The 18,842-nt window shown below is 41.7% G+C and overlaps 4 protein-coding genes across 9 annotated transcripts; 2 read left to right on the forward strand and 2 right to left on the reverse strand.

Moving 5' to 3' along the window:
* The first annotated feature begins 1,652 nt into the window (after positions 1 to 1,652).
* On the forward strand, positions 1,653 to 4,336 carry nr2c2ap (nuclear receptor 2C2-associated protein). The gene is made up of 5 exons (XM_034583066.1): positions 1,653 to 1,754; positions 1,923 to 2,013; positions 3,048 to 3,153; positions 3,284 to 3,351; positions 3,766 to 4,336. The coding sequence occupies exons 1-5, from the start codon at positions 1,717 to 1,719 to the stop codon at positions 3,886 to 3,888; spliced, it is 426 nt and encodes a 141-aa protein (XP_034438957.1). The 5' UTR covers positions 1,653 to 1,716; the 3' UTR covers positions 3,889 to 4,336.
* rfxank (regulatory factor X-associated ankyrin-containing protein) lies at positions 4,218 to 7,012 on the reverse strand. 3 transcript variants are annotated; one of them, XM_034583065.1, is made up of 9 exons: positions 6,859 to 7,012; positions 6,189 to 6,287; positions 5,931 to 6,032; positions 5,782 to 5,847; positions 5,579 to 5,679; positions 5,361 to 5,486; positions 5,172 to 5,238; positions 4,599 to 4,679; positions 4,218 to 4,502 (listed from the first exon to the last, which is right to left on the reverse strand). In XM_034583065.1, the coding sequence occupies exons 2-9, from the start codon at positions 6,280 to 6,282 to the stop codon at positions 4,441 to 4,443; spliced, it is 699 nt and encodes a 232-aa protein (XP_034438956.1). In that variant the 5' UTR covers positions 6,283 to 6,287; positions 6,859 to 7,012; the 3' UTR covers positions 4,218 to 4,440. The 3 variants fall into 3 exon arrangements, 2 of the variants coding, with proteins under 2 accessions (XP_034438956.1, XP_034438955.1); XM_034583064.1 differs by lacking the exon at positions 6,859 to 7,012 and adding an exon at positions 6,421 to 6,635; XR_004613640.1 differs by lacking the exon at positions 6,859 to 7,012 and adding an exon at positions 6,421 to 6,640 and having other exon boundaries at positions 4,451 to 4,502; positions 5,572 to 5,679.
* Positions 6,664 to 12,697, forward strand: borcs8 (BLOC-1 related complex subunit 8). Of its 4 annotated transcripts, none has more exons than XM_034583067.1 (6): positions 6,664 to 6,816; positions 7,037 to 7,149; positions 8,579 to 8,643; positions 8,733 to 8,840; positions 9,464 to 9,555; positions 10,972 to 12,697. In XM_034583067.1, the coding sequence occupies exons 1-5, from the start codon at positions 6,780 to 6,782 to the stop codon at positions 9,531 to 9,533; spliced, it is 393 nt and encodes a 130-aa protein (XP_034438958.1). In that variant the 5' UTR covers positions 6,664 to 6,779; the 3' UTR covers positions 9,534 to 9,555; positions 10,972 to 12,697. The 4 variants fall into 4 exon arrangements, with proteins under 4 accessions (XP_034438958.1, XP_034438959.1, XP_034438960.1 ...); XM_034583068.1 differs by having other exon boundaries at positions 10,975 to 12,697; XM_034583069.1 differs by lacking the exon at positions 9,464 to 9,555.
* Positions 9,655 to 14,047, reverse strand: tmem221 (transmembrane protein 221). Its single transcript, XM_034583063.1, has 3 exons — positions 13,348 to 14,047; positions 11,621 to 11,706; positions 9,655 to 10,692 (listed from the first exon to the last, which is right to left on the reverse strand). Exons 1-3 carry the CDS (start codon positions 13,647 to 13,649, stop codon positions 10,145 to 10,147), a joined length of 936 nt encoding a protein of 311 aa, XP_034438954.1. The 5' UTR covers positions 13,650 to 14,047; the 3' UTR covers positions 9,655 to 10,144.
* Positions 14,048 to 18,842: the final 4,795 nt, after the last annotated feature.

An 18,842-nucleotide genomic window follows, 5' to 3' on the forward strand; every position in this document is an offset into this window, starting at 1 on the left:
ACCTATTGATTATCCGCAGTGAGGGGGCACCGTGACAAAACCTCAGCAGGAGCTCTCTGTCGGTAATGAGCCATGAGCCAAGTACACGCTCTCTCCTTCACACACACACTCACACAAACACACACACTCATCACTTTTTAGGACATTGCATAAATTTGCATTCTTTAACCCAACCCCTAACACTAACCTCAACCACATACCCAACCACTATTTCCCTCAATTTAGGGGATAGGATTTTGCATTGACTTCCATTCATTGTGAACAGCCTAACCGTGACCACTTCATACTGAACCCTAACCTTAACCTAACCACAATTCAAATCTTAACCCGAACCTTAACAAGGAGCTCAGGAATGATGTTTTGCCTCATTTAGACTGGCCTTTGTCCCCATTAAGACTACTGGTCCTGATAAGGTCAGTGTTTGTACTGGAAAAAGTCCAAAATCAAGCAGACACACACACACACACACACACACACACACACACACACACACACACACACACACACACACACACACACACACACACACACACACACACACACACACACACACACACACACACACACACACACACACACACACACACACTTTTGGGGACATAACACACATTTGCATTAATTTCCATAACCCTTTACACTAACCTTAACCACAGACCAGCTTGTCCCCCCTAATTAGAGAAGCTGTCTGCAACTAATAGGACCTAAGTCTGAAATTTGTCCCAAAGGTAGTCTAAGAGACACACACACACACACACACACACACACACACACACACACACACACACACACACACACACACACACACACACACACACACACACACACACACACACACACACACACACACACACACACCTGTCATATTGCTTCCCAGGTTTATGAAACAGAACTGTGCTCTCTAGTAAAAGCAGTAAAGCTCTGTTCTTGGATTCTTTTAAGATCCAATCTGCTGTGAATCAATAACACAACAGTCAACAGAGCCCAGCACGGATTCACCTGCACGCACATGTTACATCCACAGACTGTATATAAAAACATCCTGCACTGGACTTCCTCTGTTGTTCTGCATGTTCCATTTTAAAGGAGGGCAGTGTTTCTCTGATCGATTCACCTTTAGTCCGTGCAGCCCTTCTCTTCCTGATCGATCCTTATGTGATCTGTGTGGCTCATGCAGACAAGAGGACTGAACCACCTGCAGCCACAGCCACACACACACACACACACACACACACACACACACACACACACACACACACACACACACACACACACACACACACACACACACAGGTGGAGGTCAGCACGTGCACCGCCTCTCTACAGCCATGACACACACACACACACACACACACACACACACACACACACACACACACACACAGGTGGAGGTCAGCACGTGCACCGCCTCTCTACAGCCATGACACACACACACACACACACACACACACACACACACACACACACACACACACACACACACACACACACACACACACACACACACACGCTTTCAACTCTAGTCTACAGCAGTTGAGAGCTTGGCTAAAAATGATAAATTGTTTACCTTCACAGTGGACCTTCTTCCCTTGTTCCCGCGGTACGAGACCTCCATCTTGTGGCTGGAAATAAAACAGCTGCACATGCACGTCACTGTCGCAAAAAAACCACCTCGTGGCCGCGTCGCTTGACGGCAGTGTGTGATTTAAGCAGGGTGACATGGCTTCATCGGTGATATGCACAGAAACACAGAGCAGGTACACTGTCATTAAATCAAGTGTATTCATGAAGACTTGTACGTTAGGGACGTAGCTGTCATGACAACACGTACTAAGCTGTACACGTGTTGTTGCGTTGTGTAAGGGAAGCTAGCAGATGTGTAGCTAACAGCTGGTGTGTTGTTGTTGTTGTTGTGCTCTCTCCAGGGTGAGCACTGTGCTGAACAGAGATGTGAAGCAGTTTGGAAAGAAGTTTCTGTTTGACAGTAATGAAGAGACATGTTGGAACTCAGACCAGGTAAAACTACTGCTGCTCTGTCTACATATACTACATGCACTACTTTATACCTTGTACTTTGCACAGCATGTACTATTTGCTGCCTGTTCTGGTTTTCTATTATTGCAGCTGGTAAGTCTTCAGATACTTCGTTGTTTTTTTACTAAACGATACAATACTCAAGATAAAAAATGCTAATTTTTTAGTTGATATCATCATTACTATTATTATATTATTATCATGATACATCTCACATTATTGTTTCTTTTAAGTTTAAAGTCAGATTTTTACTCCAGAGTGAAGGTTGTGGTTTTAAACGCTTTATTGTGAGCAGAGAGACAAACACTTCATGAACAGATCAAATATGTTTTATACCTCCTCACTGTGCTTCCACAATATTGATTTATATTGGACTTTTCTTTTACTACTATTGATGGAGTTATATAGATATATATATTGATATTCTCTAATACCCTGCTCTATTAGATTGAGATTTTTTATTACATTGTAGGGGGGAATAGTTGCAGTCATATCAGAGTGTCTTTAGTACCCAGTAGTACCTCCTGTTTTGACTTCACTGTGTTACTTTTTCAGTGTAAACACACAACGTACCCCAAACCCTGATTTACAATTTATATAGTATGGAATAGAGATACACAAGATAACGAACAACAAATCCTCCTCATTATTCAGTCAGCTCTTATCACCACAAACCCTCTTGACATCTTCACCTGTGTTTTCTACGTGTATGACACCGCTCTTTCACTTTTTTCTTTTTGTTTATTAAATGTTTGCGTCTGTTGCATCTCAGAAGCTTCTTTAACCCCACCCCCACTCTCTCGCGGTGAATCTGTCCACGCATCGAATTCTCCTGAATTTCTACGGATTATACCAGGAGGCCAGTTGGAGAAAGTCCGCACAAACTGCATATCTTTTCCCTCTGACATTTGCGTTCACACATGCACCTCCTCTGGAGAATATACAGAGGATCTGCGGAGTTCAGTGCACGTCTCAAAGCAGCTAGGAAGTCATTATAGGAATGATATCTTCTGCAGGGTGAATGTCAGTGGGTGTCTCTGGAGTTCCCGCAGTCTGTCCGGGTGTCTGAGTTAAAGGTCCAGTTCCAGGGAGGCTTCACAGCAAAAACATGCCGACTAGAAGGTAAAAAACGCCCAGAGACTACATTTCTCTTTTGATAAACCCCGTCGCAGATGATGTGACATCTCAGTGTTTGCTATTGCAAGTGTTTTCTAAGTCAATGTTAATGATTTTCCACTTGTGCTTTCTGTAGGTTGCCCGAAAGATGGAGACATCACAGTGATCGGCCAGTTTTACCCAGAAGACAACAACTCCCTTCAGATATCCTTTATTCTTATTACACAGTATTCATCACGGGAGATTTAATTGAGTGGTTACTTGGCACACATTGCAGCAGAAATTAGAAAAACTAAATTTGAAGAGCTGCTCTCTTTATTTGTTGAAATAGATATTACATTTGAATTATCTGTAATTTACCATGCATGATGTATTTATTACAGCATATTTGAGTCTAAACACAGCTGCTGTATCAGCCAAATGAGTGTTGCTTTTCTTTTAAACGCATACTAACGTAAAATTAATGCTGTTCGACCAGGGTTATTACAGCAGTTCCAGCTGTACCTGTCACTCTTGTTCCTGTTGCTTTTCTAGGTTCATATTAAGTATCTGATAATATTTTCCTGGACCTGCTTTTCATTATTACCACACTTATCTTGTTCTTAACTCCACACCCACAGCTTTCCCATACAGGAGGCTCCTGCAGTGGCCAAAGTAAAAATAATATTTGAGAATAGTGCCGACTTTTTTGGGAGAATAATTGTTTACTCCTTGGACATCCTGGGGGAAAAGGCTTCATGACCATTTTTTCAACCCCTTCATGAGACAGGAAATGACCCCTGGGTAAAGTACAGGGCACGAGATGGTGTGGTGGCACTTGGGAAACATGTCATCTGCACTGCCAACTCCTCAGCTGATGTGAATGAGGCCTTTTTTGGAATGGGTCGCTTTCAGGAATCCGTCAGGCAATCGCTCTTCGTCACTCAAAGAGAGGAGGCTTGGCGTGGAGTCTGAACCAGAGTTTTAATTGCAGATTAAGTGGCTCTGCTGTGACCATAAACGCACTTGTATTCACTTGTAAACTGTATCAATATTGTGCCTTTTTACTGAAGCGACATTCCAGCAGAACAAACGGTATAAAAATACATTTTTATTAAAACTTGTTTACAGTCATTTTTTGCTGTCCTTCACCCACTGCACACAGGGTAATGCACATACATGGAATAAATGCTTTATAAATTCAAATGCAGCTTACTAAGTGTAAATGTCTCTGCATATGTAATAGTCTATTACAATAAGTTGTAACAGAGGTCAAAGTCATCTGAGATCAACTGTCATTTATTTAAATTCCTGTCATGTTGCTGTTGGTGTTGGCTTGTAGAGTTTCAGAATATGGTCCTCCAACACTTTCTGAACTAGGAAACAAAGGATATGAAAATGTTAATTCGCTGAAGCAAAACTTCTGTTTACAGTAATCTCTTGGATTTGTCAGGTATAAAGACAATACATACTCTTTTTGTGTCCGAGCGCAACAGCTAAGGCCGTTGGGCTGTACCCAGAGTCGGACTCAATGGTCATGTCTGCTCCCTTGGCTGAAAGAGTAAATTTAAAAATATTATTTCAGGGTGACTGCGGGTCCTTCAAGTTTGATGCTTTAGATTCAGTTTTACAAAATAAGGCTGTCTGAAATTCTGGCTCTTAATTATTAGACACGTCACCTCTAAACTTTCTCTACTCTGCCAGACTGAAGAAGAATTAGAGTTCTGGTATGCGCTGTGTTGTTCATCTGTTTCTGGTTGTGTTTATGCAGTAAGCTAATGCCTTTCTAGTCGGCTTACTCACTAGTTTATGGTGGTTAAAGATGGTGCCTGGAAGAGCTCAAAAGGCAATCTGTCTTTTGTGTTGAAAGCAGTGGAATCTAATGGACATAAATGTTTTTACTTGGTACAAGTATATTCTCAGTTTGTGTATTGGGTCCTAAATTAGATTTCAGTTGGTATTGAAATGATCTTAAAAAGTCTTAAATTGAAATTGACACCCTGAGTTTGCTTGACAGCATCATGACTTGTAGACATGCAACGTACCTAAGAGCACCTCCACACATTTGATGTGGTTCCCTCGTACAGCATAGAGAAGAGGAGTTCCACCATTCTGACATCAAAATACACGAGTGTTCATTAAAAATAAAATCAAACTGTAGTTATATTTTGATGTTTACAAATAAATCTCACAGGTTTTTCTTGTCATGTGACAAAAGAAATTCATAACTTTACCCAGTCGTAAGTGTTGATGTCGACTCCATGTCTGAGAAGAGACTCGACGATGTCCACGTAACCTCCAGAGCTGGCCAGTGTCAGGGCACTCTCTCGCTCCCTTGCTATTGTTTTGGGGTCTGCCCCCTTAAAAAACAAAAAAAAATACATTAGTGAGATGGGACATTCGGTCTTAATGATGTGCATCTCTAACTAGTCATCAGTTGCTTACTTCTAACCTTTTCCAAGAGAAAATCCACCACTGCTTTCTCTCCAAACGCTGCTGCCCACATGAGAGGAGTGAAGCCCCGTTCGTCCTGCTTGCCGAGCAGTGAAATGTCTGCAAAATGGAAAGGTCACGGGCCAACAGAAGTCATTTTATACGGCCTAATACTGGTGCATTGTGTTGTTCTGCTTGTTGGACGATTCCCAGCCTCCTCACCTTTACTCAGGTGTGCAGCCACTTGTGAAACCTCGCCTTGAGCTGCCAGCTGGTGTATGGACAGAGCTGGTGGAAATAAATGATGCGAGTCATGACAATGCAAAGTTTTCTCAGCCCTTCACCATCAGAGCACCGGTGCCTGTGCTTACAGTCTAACGTCGCTGGACGCACGGTGACCTCATTCCCACGCTGTTTGTTGGTCAAAGTGGTGGAGTGTCTGAACAAATCGTCTTCATCCACATCCATGATCTCTGGAGACACCAGCCATGTGGGCGGAAGCAAGACATTCACCGTTAAATTCTTTTAAATATGAGGTGGCTTAAAAAGACACTATAGGAAACTTATATTCAAGTTTTTATAATATATAACTTCTATATTTAGATACAAAACTCGAAGGGCACATGTACCATAGGACCTGTCATCTGTGGAGTCGCAGGGACATGCATCAGAGTTACGTGTATTTCTCACATCTGCAGCCTCATCTTCACCTCTGGCCTCCATGATCACTGCAATTAGAAACAAGACACAGATGATTACGTGCTGTGCTGCCAACAAGACAAGTAGAACTCGTGTGTTTACAAAGCATATATATATATATATATATATATATATATATATATATATATATCATTCTCTCACCACCTCCAGCATCACGGTCTCATTTGCGCTAACTTCCTGAAAGTAAATCATTTCAGATCGCGCGGTGGGTTCCGGCTGGTCATCGGAGTGGTTCCACCGTTCACTGCTTATCAATCAGTTGATTCGCTATTAAACTCAATCGGTTAGTCGACACAAAGAGACGCGAACCCGTTTGAATCGGTCCCGTGTGCCACCGTGTTTCTGTGGGGGAACATCGGGTTTGTTTCCCAATCGCTATTTCTGTCCGGAAATATTGGAGTGTGACACATGACAACAAAAACACGGAAGGAGCAGGAGTCAGCTGACACCGCTCGCGCTGGTTTGCTGTCAGTTTGTCACTGGGACCATCGCCGTTCACTATGGAGGACCAGGAGATGCAGCTGAAAGTCAGACGGGGTAAATACCAGCTGTATCTATTAGCATCAGCATGTCACTTACCTAATTGTCACCTCGCAGCCATGCTAGTAGTCGTTAGCTCGCCTTAGCCGCTAAGCTAACGCTGCACCACTAGGATTGTGTTGAGCCGAGCGTCTCTTATCCCTGCCCCCCTGATGCCTGACGTTTCCCTGTGTTGTGTCTAATGTCGTGTTGTCTATGTGTGTGTTTGACCCTGCAGTGACTGACAAGTTCACAGAGAGCATGTACGTGCTGGCCAACGAGCCGTCCGTGGCTCTGTACCGACTGCAGGAACACGTGAGGAGGTCGCTGCCTGAACTGGTGCAGCACAAGGTAATGCAGGTTTCCACCCATTCACACTGGTGCAGACTGAAACACCCTTAAAGGTCCAGTGTGTCAGGTTTAGGTGGTCGATTGGCTATAATCAGATTTATGATTTCACTAGTGTGTGTGATCATCTAAACTGTACAAGTTGTTGTAGAATGGGGTCTCTTTATATTTAAATACTTTATATTTACATCAGGAGCAGGTCATGTTTTTTTCTACAGTAGCCCAGACTGGACAAACTGAACACCTTTTGAGTTTTTATGACAACTGAAGGCTAGAGGTTCTCTGTCATGAGGGTGAGGTGAGGGGGATTCAGCTGCAACATGCAACTTCACCACTAGATGTCACTAGATTATGCACACTGAACCTTTAAAAGCCTGTTGACCCTCTTTTTAATTTCACATGTTATTTAAATACATAAAACTGAGGAGGACACTAATAAAGATATATAGCGTATGAATTATATTTTAAACCTGTATTGTCTCTTCTTGTCACTGACATTTTCACAAGATACTTTGACTCCTCACAGAAGCAAAAGCAAAGGTTTTACCTGTAACATTAACAGTGGCTCTGGTCCCAGTTAAGTCTCGACATTAGTGTGACACTGAGTCAGACAGTACAACACCAGGACCCTAAAACTGAAGCAACAGAATGGAGTTCATCAATCATTATTTTATTATTTACATCTGTGCTTTTCCTACTGTATATGTACAATTCAACAATATCCAGTTATAATATTCAAGAGGTATCTTTGCTGGTATAAGTCTCTTTCTTCTTTTCAAGCTTCAAAGTCTTTTGTGTTTGATGCTGAAATAGTTGTCTAGTAGCTTTCAGCCTGGAAGCCGTATACCTGTGTGTTGAGTGTTTTTGCTGTAATTTGTACAGTGAGTAAAAAGCTGAGAATAGTACTTTGTAAGCTATAGATTTCTGAAGACCGATGTGCAATTTACCTTTTGTGTTCTTTTTTTACCAGGATGCAAACTTTACGTCAAATGTACACTAATGATCATAAAAAATTATGATACGCATCAGGGTTTCATGCACTGTATGTTTTGACAAATACCTGTCATAACCATGTTGTAAGATTTCTACAACTTGTAGCACTTTAGCTCTTCTGTTGCTTTGGACCAGACAGGATACCCTTTGTTCGTGGGTTGTCCCTTCTCAGACCCCTGTCAGTGTGTTTCCCACTGTTAAATGAGAGCATGCACGTTGCTGGGTCACACAGTGCTTCATCTGGCCATAATGATTCAGCAAAGTCACTCAGCTCTTTTTCCCAAATCTGACACATTGTCTATGAGAACTGACTGTTTCCTGAATATAACTAGGTCATGTGAATCAAACCCAAAGGCCACAACTAGCAGTATGATGGGATTTTCCATCTCACCTTGGTGGGATTTTTTGTAACTTTTACTTTGTGTCACTTCCCACGCAGACAGATATGCAGAGCTGGGAGGAGCAGAGTCAAGGAGCCATCTACACTGTGGAGTACGCGTGCAGGTGAGAAGACGCACAGAACATATTTCCAGAATCCCACTGGCCCACTCCCATGACTGTTAATGCTTAACTTGATCTTCTGTTTTCTGCAGTGCCGTGAAGAGCATGACCAACAGCAGCATGTATTTCAAAAACATTGATAGCCTCCTCCGTCAAGCCATCAGCTTGAAGGAACAGATAAACAACTCTCAAGGACGCAGGTAGGAGGCAGCAGTGACCATTGAGAATACACAGACACGGTGTTCTCCAGAGTGTAGAGGTTTCGGTGTGTGTGAATATTTGAAACCTTGATGATATATGACAGCAGTAATAATACATATCTCTACAAAACACCTATTTCTACAAAATGCGCACAATCTCTCCAAGTGCCTCGATAATATCAGTGCTTTGCTCACTTTGCCAAACAGGGGTGGTTATCTTCAAAGGTGGTTTTCATGCACAGTTATCTTTGCAGACCAAACATAGTCACAAACACAATTACCGTCAATGGATAAAAAAGTCACACACTTGTAGAAAATAACTCTTTACTGGATCGTCCACCCCTACAAAAATGTCCACTTCATTCTTTATTCCACATCATAGCTTTGTTCCTGTATAACCTTTTTTTCTGTTCGTATTATCTAATCAATATTTTATAATAATTTATTTTTGTTGATATTTTGGGACATCTGCTATTATGACTTGTTTCTTTGCACTTTATCCCCCCAATAGCTGCAAAGTATTCTTCAGGCCTGTTCTGAACTCTTTGTAGTTAATGGGAGCTTCATATTTTCTGTTGTGTTTGTCTGTGCCTTTTTCCCCTCCCAATGACACTTGCATGCAGCTGTCATGATGTGACCCCCCCTCCCAGTCCCCTTGTCTCTGCTCTACATGCCCCACCCTCTTCCTCATGACCTCTGAACAGAGGTGTTCAAGGTTAGTAGTTCCTCCAGACATGACAAGATCAAACTTAGGCCTATATTTCAATGCGAGACATTTTGTCAGCCAGAAAGTCAAACATGCAGTAAAACGACCTTTTCAGATTTCGTGAACATTGTTTTAATGTCTTATTTAAATGCAAAAATCATTCTACTTTGAAATTGAATTATATTTTACATATTTGATTTAAGACAAAAACAAAACACATCTGCACATTGTGGACAGATATTTGGCAAAAGCTACAATATACAGCAAAATAAAGTATTTACATAATCGCAATGAATTTAAATCAAGTTCAAAGATACAAAATACTTCAAATTATACAAAATATGCTCAATATGTTTTTCAACAAATTCTAATACCAGCATGAGAAATCAGTTGATAATAGTGAAGTATATTTTTTTCAATCTCAGTCGCATGTTGTCTGTAATCAATCAGAATAAACATGTGTTTATAATACAGATTGAAAGTTCTTCGTCTGTTTGAGATGACTCTTGTGTTCACATTCCCCTTTTGAAAAATTGTACATGAAAGTCACCAGTGTCTTAAATCATATTGTTAAATCAGAGGGTGAGCTTCCTTACTGTCAAACAAGGGTAGAGTCTTTTGCAGAAATCCCAGACTTGCGTGCAAGGACACTCCTCATCTCGTTGTTGACCCCATTCCAGGGTTTTGCCTGGGCCTGCAACAAACCTGATTCAGTCGACAGGGTCCTGTGCATCCGGGGACCGCTGCCACTGCTGCTGTAGCCATCTTTGTCGCTAGCATGTCCCTGTGAGCCTTGAGCAGGGGAGTACTGCTGCTGCTGCTGCTGGTATTGTTCTTGCTGTCTCGGGTGGCCCAATTGAGGGTAGGCGAACTGATGTTGGAGGTGAGACTGGGTGCGGTGCATCCGTGGTTTGTCCACGCCAATTTTGAGCTCACAGGGACGAGATACAGGCGTGCTGCTGCTCCCATGGTCGTTCTGGTAGAGGGTGTCGAGATGGTCGCCTTGATAGCGTTTAGAACTTCGGGAAGCTTTGACCAGAGAGTGGATTACAATGACCAGCAGGACTAGGATCCCTGAAGAGAGGACACAAGCACTGGCAATGCCTGTTTCCACCTCAAATATCAGGAGCATGAAAATGGACATTGCTGCAGAGGAAGAGGAAGGCGAAAATCAGATAATTTATATTCACAGACATAGGGTTAAATACCTCCCTCTATTTTGGGCAAACAATGTTAATCTGTAATCAGCTAAATAACTATACTCAAAGCAGATTGTGAAAGTTATTTTCTAACTAAACCCCAGCTTCCTGCTCAAGTCTTAATAGGCACATTTTTGGGAGTTTGGAATCACAAAAACGTGTTTAATTTTGTATAAATGTCATTTAAGAGGCAGAGTGTTCACATCTGATATTTTCTGTTTTTTGGCAGGAAAAGGACCATTGACTCTGGCGCACCAAAGGAAGGTGGAGAAAAGCACAACTCTGGGATGTGACGTGACTTCCTGAGCAGGCAGTTTTGCTTTCTACAGCTCTGGTACCTCATGATTGTGGCTAATGTGGGGTCATAAGGACGACACCTCCTCATCACAATGGAGTGACTGCCTCCACTGGCCCCATAGTACAAGCCGCTGAGTGGAACAGAGCACCACAGCGCTGCCAGGTTCAGCATTAAAAACACTTAAGTCATGGACGCTGCTCAAAGAATGCATTGTTCTCTCTGGACTGGCTGGACGGACCAGAGAGAAAGCAGCAGAGCTGTTTTTGCTTCTGCTGTTGAAAATCAACAGTAATGCCAGTGTCTTGGACGCTAGATTTTAGTTTTCTTTTTCTTTTTTTGTTTATTGTTGATGGCTACATACTGTGAGTAGCCTGCATATAAATGATAAAAGCTTAAAACACATTCACATTGAAAACACACAAAAGTGTGCTAGAAGGCAGCAACAGGTTCCCAGCTCCAACTCGTGTTTCAGTGTCTAAGAATATATTCATGTCAGATTGTGCAAAAATGTTCTTCAAGAGAGAATTCAGACTTTAAAAACATAAGAATCCCATTATTCATTCAGTTTTGTTCTTACCTGCTAAGTAGACAGAGACCCCCAGGCAGAAGAGTCCAATAGCCACATGTCGCACAGCTCTGCTGTCCAAGAGGAACCAGTCGGCTCTGTTGAAAGAAATGTCATATAGTTTATGTCATGCTTCAGATGCAGTATGTGTACACTTAAACATTTTAGTTTTTAGAATTAATATTTAGTTTTAGTTTTTTTTGCACCTTCTTTGCCATATAATCAAACTTCTCTTGCTCCTTTTTATTTCTCCCCCAATAAGTCGTCATATCAGAAGTGTGAGCCCTAAAACATTCAATTGATTATTTGGGTATGTTACTTAATGATTTGTGTAGCTCATTGCTATTCACATTTTCTTGGAGTGTCCCCTCTGTCAGTGGGGAGGTCGAGGGCCATACTTTTGGATTTGTATACCGACGTGGGAAAGGACCGGCTAGAGGCCGTGCACTGGGTGCATAATGAGAGGAAGGCCATTGTTTGGATGGGATTCACGGGGGTTGTGAGGTGGGGGTCGACCAACAACATTGCAGTGCGGGCCTCTGCACTCTGACACATGAGGGCTTTTATGCTTCTGAGGCCGTGTTTTCTTTTAATGAAACTTAATACAGTTGAACTTAGATAAGGCTGAGGTTTACAGGGGAACAATTAAAGGAGCAGGAGAAACATACTAAACAGATTAAATGCTGATTTCCACTAAAAGCAACAGTGTTGTACACTTACAATCAAAGACTAGAAATTACAAACCCATAAGAGATGAAGTATTGTTTTGCTCTGCTCTGTATTTCAATTTAAATGTCCAAATACATGTGTGTTGGAAGGGGGAGGTTTTAAAGCAAACCCATTCACCTCAAACTACAGCCACAAAATTTGTGATAAGGTTGTGTCTCTTTAAGACTTTTATAATAAGTATTTTAATTTGCACCTTTTTTATTATTTAGTACAGAAACGTTAGATTGTATATTGGTTTCAAGGCATGTGAAAGGTCATTGTTAAAGTGAAATTATGTAACTTTTGGCCAAAGAGTAGCGACTGTGGCTCCAAGTAACAATGACAGAATAATGGCAGATGCTAAAATGAAGCATTTTAAGGCTGTAACAGTGGCATCAGTGAAGAAGTAAAAAAAAAAACTAAAGATTGATAGAATATGATAATTGAATAATAATCATAATGTTGATCCAAAGTTCCTGTCCTCTCCAGTTTTTTCAGTCGGTTCCTCATTTATTTATTTGTCTCATGTTATGGCACTGTAATGTTATCGCCACCATTGTGGACTGAATGATGTTCATTGCTGTCTTCTTTCCTAGTCATGTTTTCTTTTTAAAGATTTTGTTGAATAAAGTTTATTCAAGGGAAAGAGAAAAATGTCTTTCAAGAGCTTGCTTACCTTTGCCACCAGACACAAAACTATCATTCTTACTATTAATTAGTAGCCTGTAATTACTATTATTATTATTATTATTATTAAATGATGAATTAAGCATTTAACTTCTAAATGATAAAAAAATTAATTGATTTGTTATTTTAAAACGTACAGACAAAGGAATGGTGATTCTCCTGTGCGTATGGATACTGTAAGTGTAGTGAGGTCCCAGGTGTGTTAAAGCCTTTAAACGTGACGCAGCCCATCAGGAGTGGCCGGAACTATCTGTCTAAGTAATACTAATACTAATAAGTAAAGTGAAGTAATGGCCGCCGCAGCTGCAGGTGCAGTCTGTCTGTCAGGTGATGGAGGTGAATACCTGTCGGTGTCCTGCTCTCCTCTGCAGACCTCAGTGGAGAAGTAGCTGTGCAGGAGACACACCGACACGGAGCTGAGGTTCAGGGTGAGGGACAGGGCGGACAGCACCGTGGACACCGGCAGCAGCACAGCCCACACATGGGCCGGGATGACCGCCGAGGTGGAGGGGGGAGACTCCTTCACCGACGCCTGCTGCGACTGGAGCTGGAAAATCAAAATGACCGACAGCACCGACATGATGGCGGATAAAATCCCCAGCAGAGACAGGACGATGAGGGACCGCTGGCTGTACTTGTGCGTCATCTTGGTCCAGAATCTGGTTCCAGCGCGTAAAAACTTTGCATCCGCTTCGAAAACAATCTCCCCGGCGATCCTACACTCCCATAAAGTGCGCTGGCACCGCACACGCACACACACTATTCAAAGTAGTCGTGTGTCCCTCCAGGATGAACGCTCTCCTTCCCACACGGCCACTGTTTGCGGTGGTTTCGCCTGTTGCGCGCCCGGCTGCCCAGTCTGAGCATGTGATGTGCTTTAAATCCCCAGATTAAAAAGTTCCCAACAACAATGGACTTTTTTCTCCTGGATCCTCGGGAACAATGCGTGGACGTGCCGCCGCCACATGCAGGCTGAGCTCACTGAACAAACACAAAAACACCGGGGCTGAACAAAGGGCTTCCAAACTTTTTTATATCTTCCCATCATCACCTCATCAAACACCCTTTTAAGTGCATTGCATTTATATTAATAAAGTGAAAGTTACACCCCCAAAAAAATTGCTAAAGTTCCAAAATGTATCGTCAAGATGAAAACGTGCATTTTTATACCCTGATATGATGACGAAACCTCTGCAGTCTTCTGTCAGATTAGCCTAATTCGTACGGCTGCTGTCCTCATGGAGTGATTAAAGGATTACTATAACTGTGGGATTGTCCACTCGCTTCAAATGCAAAAGCCGATAAAGGAAGATGCATTAAATAACATAATATATTTTTAATCAAATGTGACTCCTCAAGGTTCAAATGGTTCCTGTGCAAAATGAGACCATGGCAGTTGCATACATTACAGCAAACTTTTCAGGAATTTGCAGCAGCAGTAACCACCTCAGCTCACCTCTATTCATTGTAGAAAAGCCCTTTTATTCTCGCTGCAACTCCTCAGACTGTCTGACTGTTGCCAAACATACCAGGGATGCACTTTTTTTTTTCATTGCATCCACTTACTTTACAAGGTCTGAAACCTACACCTATTGCGACCATGTAATAAAAATGTTTAATACTTGTCAGGTATAGCTATATGCTTGATTTAAGATGTTTAATATTCACTATATAATGTAGTTATTAATATAGGCTACCGCTGCCGGACTGCAAACACCCTGACATACTTAAGGTGTGTGACTGTTGCTACAGAGGCCTTATTGTTCTGTTGGAGGTTGCGGGGGTCGGTGAGACGATGAAGGTGCAACCCTCGTTCTGTTGAGACGCAGATAAGAATGTAGCTATTAAGGTTCACAATGTGAACAATCGTTCTCACACATGTACACTGACCATGGAGGCTATTTCTGAATTCGACAGCCTCACCACAAGGCTCTATAAAGGGTCGCGGCTGATCTTGTCGAAAGCAGAAGTGAGAAGTTTCAGGAAAATGAAAAAAAAAAATGGACTCGATGAGGAAGGTTCTCAAAGGCACTTTCATCTCTCTGTAGTTTCTACTGAAAGTTATAACCATGGTTCCATTCAGCCTCCAGTCAGATTGACAGATCTCTTACAGTGCTAAGAATAAAGGTGTACGTGCATAAACATCACACTGAAGAAACTACCATTTCCCCTTAGCTACAGGTGATTAGCTGCTGGGGCTTTGCTCTATCCTCTGTCGGCTTCATGTGGCCCGTGCAGATGAATCCTGGAGGTACGGGCTGCGGCGGTCTGCAGGGATGTTACTAACTATTGCATCAGATTCCCAGTTTGAGATAACCTCTGGGGATCACGAACCGTGTGTGTGGCTCTGTGAGACTGCTGCGTCTGCTCCCGTCGGTGTGTGTGGGAGAGAGAAATAGAGCTGTTGTCCACACTTCCACAGACGATCTGTGCAAATAATTTGTCACCATATTATTTTTAGGAGTACATCTTGTCACATCCCAAAAATAGTCAATAATGCAGCTCATTGGGTTATTACCTCTAAATATATCTTTTAAGCTGAGTGCATGCTGCTTTCCATCGGTGTCCCGTAGCTTTGTGTTGGATCATTTTATTCCCTTTTCATTATATCGGAGAAGTGCACAGGGTAACACACAGGAACAGTAACAGTTACATGTGGATTTTTTTTTAGAGTTCAGACATAGGCTGTTTTTATTCTGGATAAAGTGTTCACATGGAACATGAAAAATCTGGTTATTCATATTCATGTTACATAATCCAGCTTTCTGATCATTCATCTGCAGGTTTGTCTAGATTTTTCACCACCACAGCCACTGTGAGATAATAATAAGAATAAGAACAAGATTAATACGTTTTATTTATATAGGGCGATTTTAATTTACATAGGTTATAAACAGAGAAAAGCAGGTGGGTCAGAATCCTAGTTAAGGTGTTTGAATTACAAATGTATCCTGGTCTCTATCAGAGAACTGCAGGTAATATACATATATTCTCAAAACTGGGATTATGTTTAATCCAGGTTTCTGAAACCGGGATCACTGGTGCGCATATAAACGCTTTCAGTGTGATGCTTTCTGACGGCCTCGCCACAAATAACTTTGCTTGTGAACCTCATGTAGAGAACATAGGAGTCAGAGGAAACTCATGTAACTTCTTGTTATGAGCTATGCTGTTAGGCGCTCCTGTAATTTAGTTCAACCCATATAGGCCTGTATGTGGACACACAATTACAATTCACTTCAGTTAAAATTCCATTTTGTGCAATTACTGAAAACAACAGCAGAATTCAGCCATGATGTGGAGACGCAACTGTGACCTGACCTCATACACTGAGTCACAGCACGTAAAGATGTATATTAAACCTAATTAGTCTGCGGGGAGTCAGTAAATTGCCCGAAGACACTTCAGCAGAGTGAACTCCTGCCAATTGGCATTAACCTCCTTCTTATGGCTGAAGAAATGACTCCTCAACCACCGTAAGTTTTTAGCCCCTAACGTACACAAAATATTGTGTTTTTATTCTCAGAAACTGTCAAATGTTTGTTTTAAATGAGGCTGCAATTTAACTGCAATAATATATTTCCTATGAATACTACAATTCCTTTATTTTTGCCCACATTAAAATGGACTCTATTGATTATAAAAAACTAATATCAGTGCAGAATGTAAATTAAATCATGCTGCACTCTTGTAAATTAAGGTTCATGATTAACACGGTACAGTTGTCCTCATAAGGCACTGGCTTTAACATTTAAAATACTGTTTTCCTGCACATTATTTATTTACTTTTGCTTTTGTGCATAGTTTTACTTCTTAAGGTATAAATGAGGAAATCATTCTAACAACTCCTGAAGCCGGTGTTGATCAGGCTCACACTTCTCAAGACACATCTTTATAAAAACTATTTTATCATGTGATGTCTCGCGCTTTTATTATCTGTATGTTTATCATAATTAGGGCCCGAGCACCGACGGTGGGAGGCCCTATTGTATTTCGAAGGATTTTTATTTCCCTTTTGGGGCTTTTTCAGGGCCTAGCCATGCTCAAATTCTCACCAAAGGTTGCAGGAAATTCAAACCCTAAAAAGTATTTGAATTCTGGAGTAATTTGAAATGGGCGTGGCAAAATGGCTCAACAGTGCCATCTAAGGAAAAGCCCCTCAGTTAGCTTTCACCGATCTTCACAAAAATCGGGACACCTGTGTATCATGACCAGACGCACAAAAAAGTCTAGAGGTGGATTGTGAAAAACACAACAGGAAGCCCGCCATTTTGGATTTAGTGGCCATTTCGGCCATTTTCCACATTTTTACTTTGACGAACTTGTCCCAGGGCTTTCATCTTTTTGGAAAAGGCAGACATCACAGAAGATGTATAACAAATAATAATATTTAAACTTTTAAAAATAATTTCCCTGATCTTATTTACTTGGGGAAATTATTGCCATGACCCATGACCATGATCACTTTTGACCCATGTTGTGTATCAAAGGGTTAAGCTGAAAGAATAACACTTGATTGTGACTCACTATATACAGACTAATAGATCTGTTCAGGTCAAAAACACTTCAAAGGATTCATTAAGCAAATAATTAAAAATTAAATAATTAAAGCAAACTGACAACAAATAATGATTTGCTTAATGAATACTTTTAAGTCATTATTTGCTTAATGAATCCTTTGCTTTAATGTCACAGTGTCAGTGGTGTTAGATTCCTTCGATGTCTTAGATGCAAAGGTGAAAGATTTATACGATCTGAAGAGAGAAAAGAGTGTTTTTGACCTGAACAGATCGATTAGTATGTATATAGTGATAGCAGACTAATCGATCTAGTAGCCCCACCTACTGCCAAAAGGAGGTAAGCCTCGTTTTAAAACTAAATTTGATTTAGATCAAATTTTCACCATGGGGTCTAACTTGATGGCGTGGACCGTAATGCGTGATTAGTGGGCGTGGTCCAGCGGTGCATGACAGACGCAGGAAGGGACGTGTTTATCCTTCCCGCGGTGCACAAAACGCACGCAACAAGGAGCCGTTTCGCCCGGTCCCTGTTCTCCCCGCGGCCGCTTCAGGTCCCGAGATCTTAAGTGCTCAGGCCCGCACAGTGCTGCTCGTAGCCCTAGTTAGGGCCCGAGCACCTCCGGTGGGAGGCCCTATTGTATTTCGAAGGATTTTTATTTCCCTTTTGGGGCTTTTTCAGGGCCTAGGCATGCTCAAATAACTGACTAGCGCCCCCTAAAGTGCAGCCCCGGCACCACGATTGGCCGACATGTACAAAAATCGGTAGGACCATGTGTCTTTACATAACAAACAAAAAAGTCTCTTGGATAGATATGCTAGACAAAACAGGAAGCCCGCCATTTTGGCTTTAGTGGCCATTTTGGCCATTTTAGACATTTTTACTTACATTTTTACTTTATTTTACGAACTTGTCGTAGGGCTTTCATCAGATCAACTTCATATTGAGATGAGTGTCATCTCAACAAGATGGAGATATAAAGTACCTCAGTATATAGGATTTCATAACACGGTGTGACCGTGGCATGGAATCTTGATGATTCGCCAAGAAAGAAGGATTTATTATAACTCCTCTCTACATTGTTCTATCAGCCTCAAACCTCATTCACACATTCACAGTCCCGCCCTGATCAGATCCATGTGTCAATATTCACTCATCATTACAGCACCACCTGCTGGCGACAGGAAGTGACATGTTTTATACTTTGATGAACTGCTCCTGGCTGCTTTACAATATGCAGCTCAAAAGAGCTCAGTCAAGTCATAGGACCATGGTCAGAATTGTGACATTTCCTCAAACCGTGTAAACATTGAGGTGCGGC

This window comes from Hippoglossus hippoglossus, chromosome 4 (genome assembly GCF_009819705.1).
Source record: "Hippoglossus hippoglossus isolate fHipHip1 chromosome 4, fHipHip1.pri, whole genome shotgun sequence".
NCBI classification, from domain to species: Eukaryota; Metazoa; Chordata; class Actinopteri; order Pleuronectiformes; family Pleuronectidae; genus Hippoglossus; species Hippoglossus hippoglossus.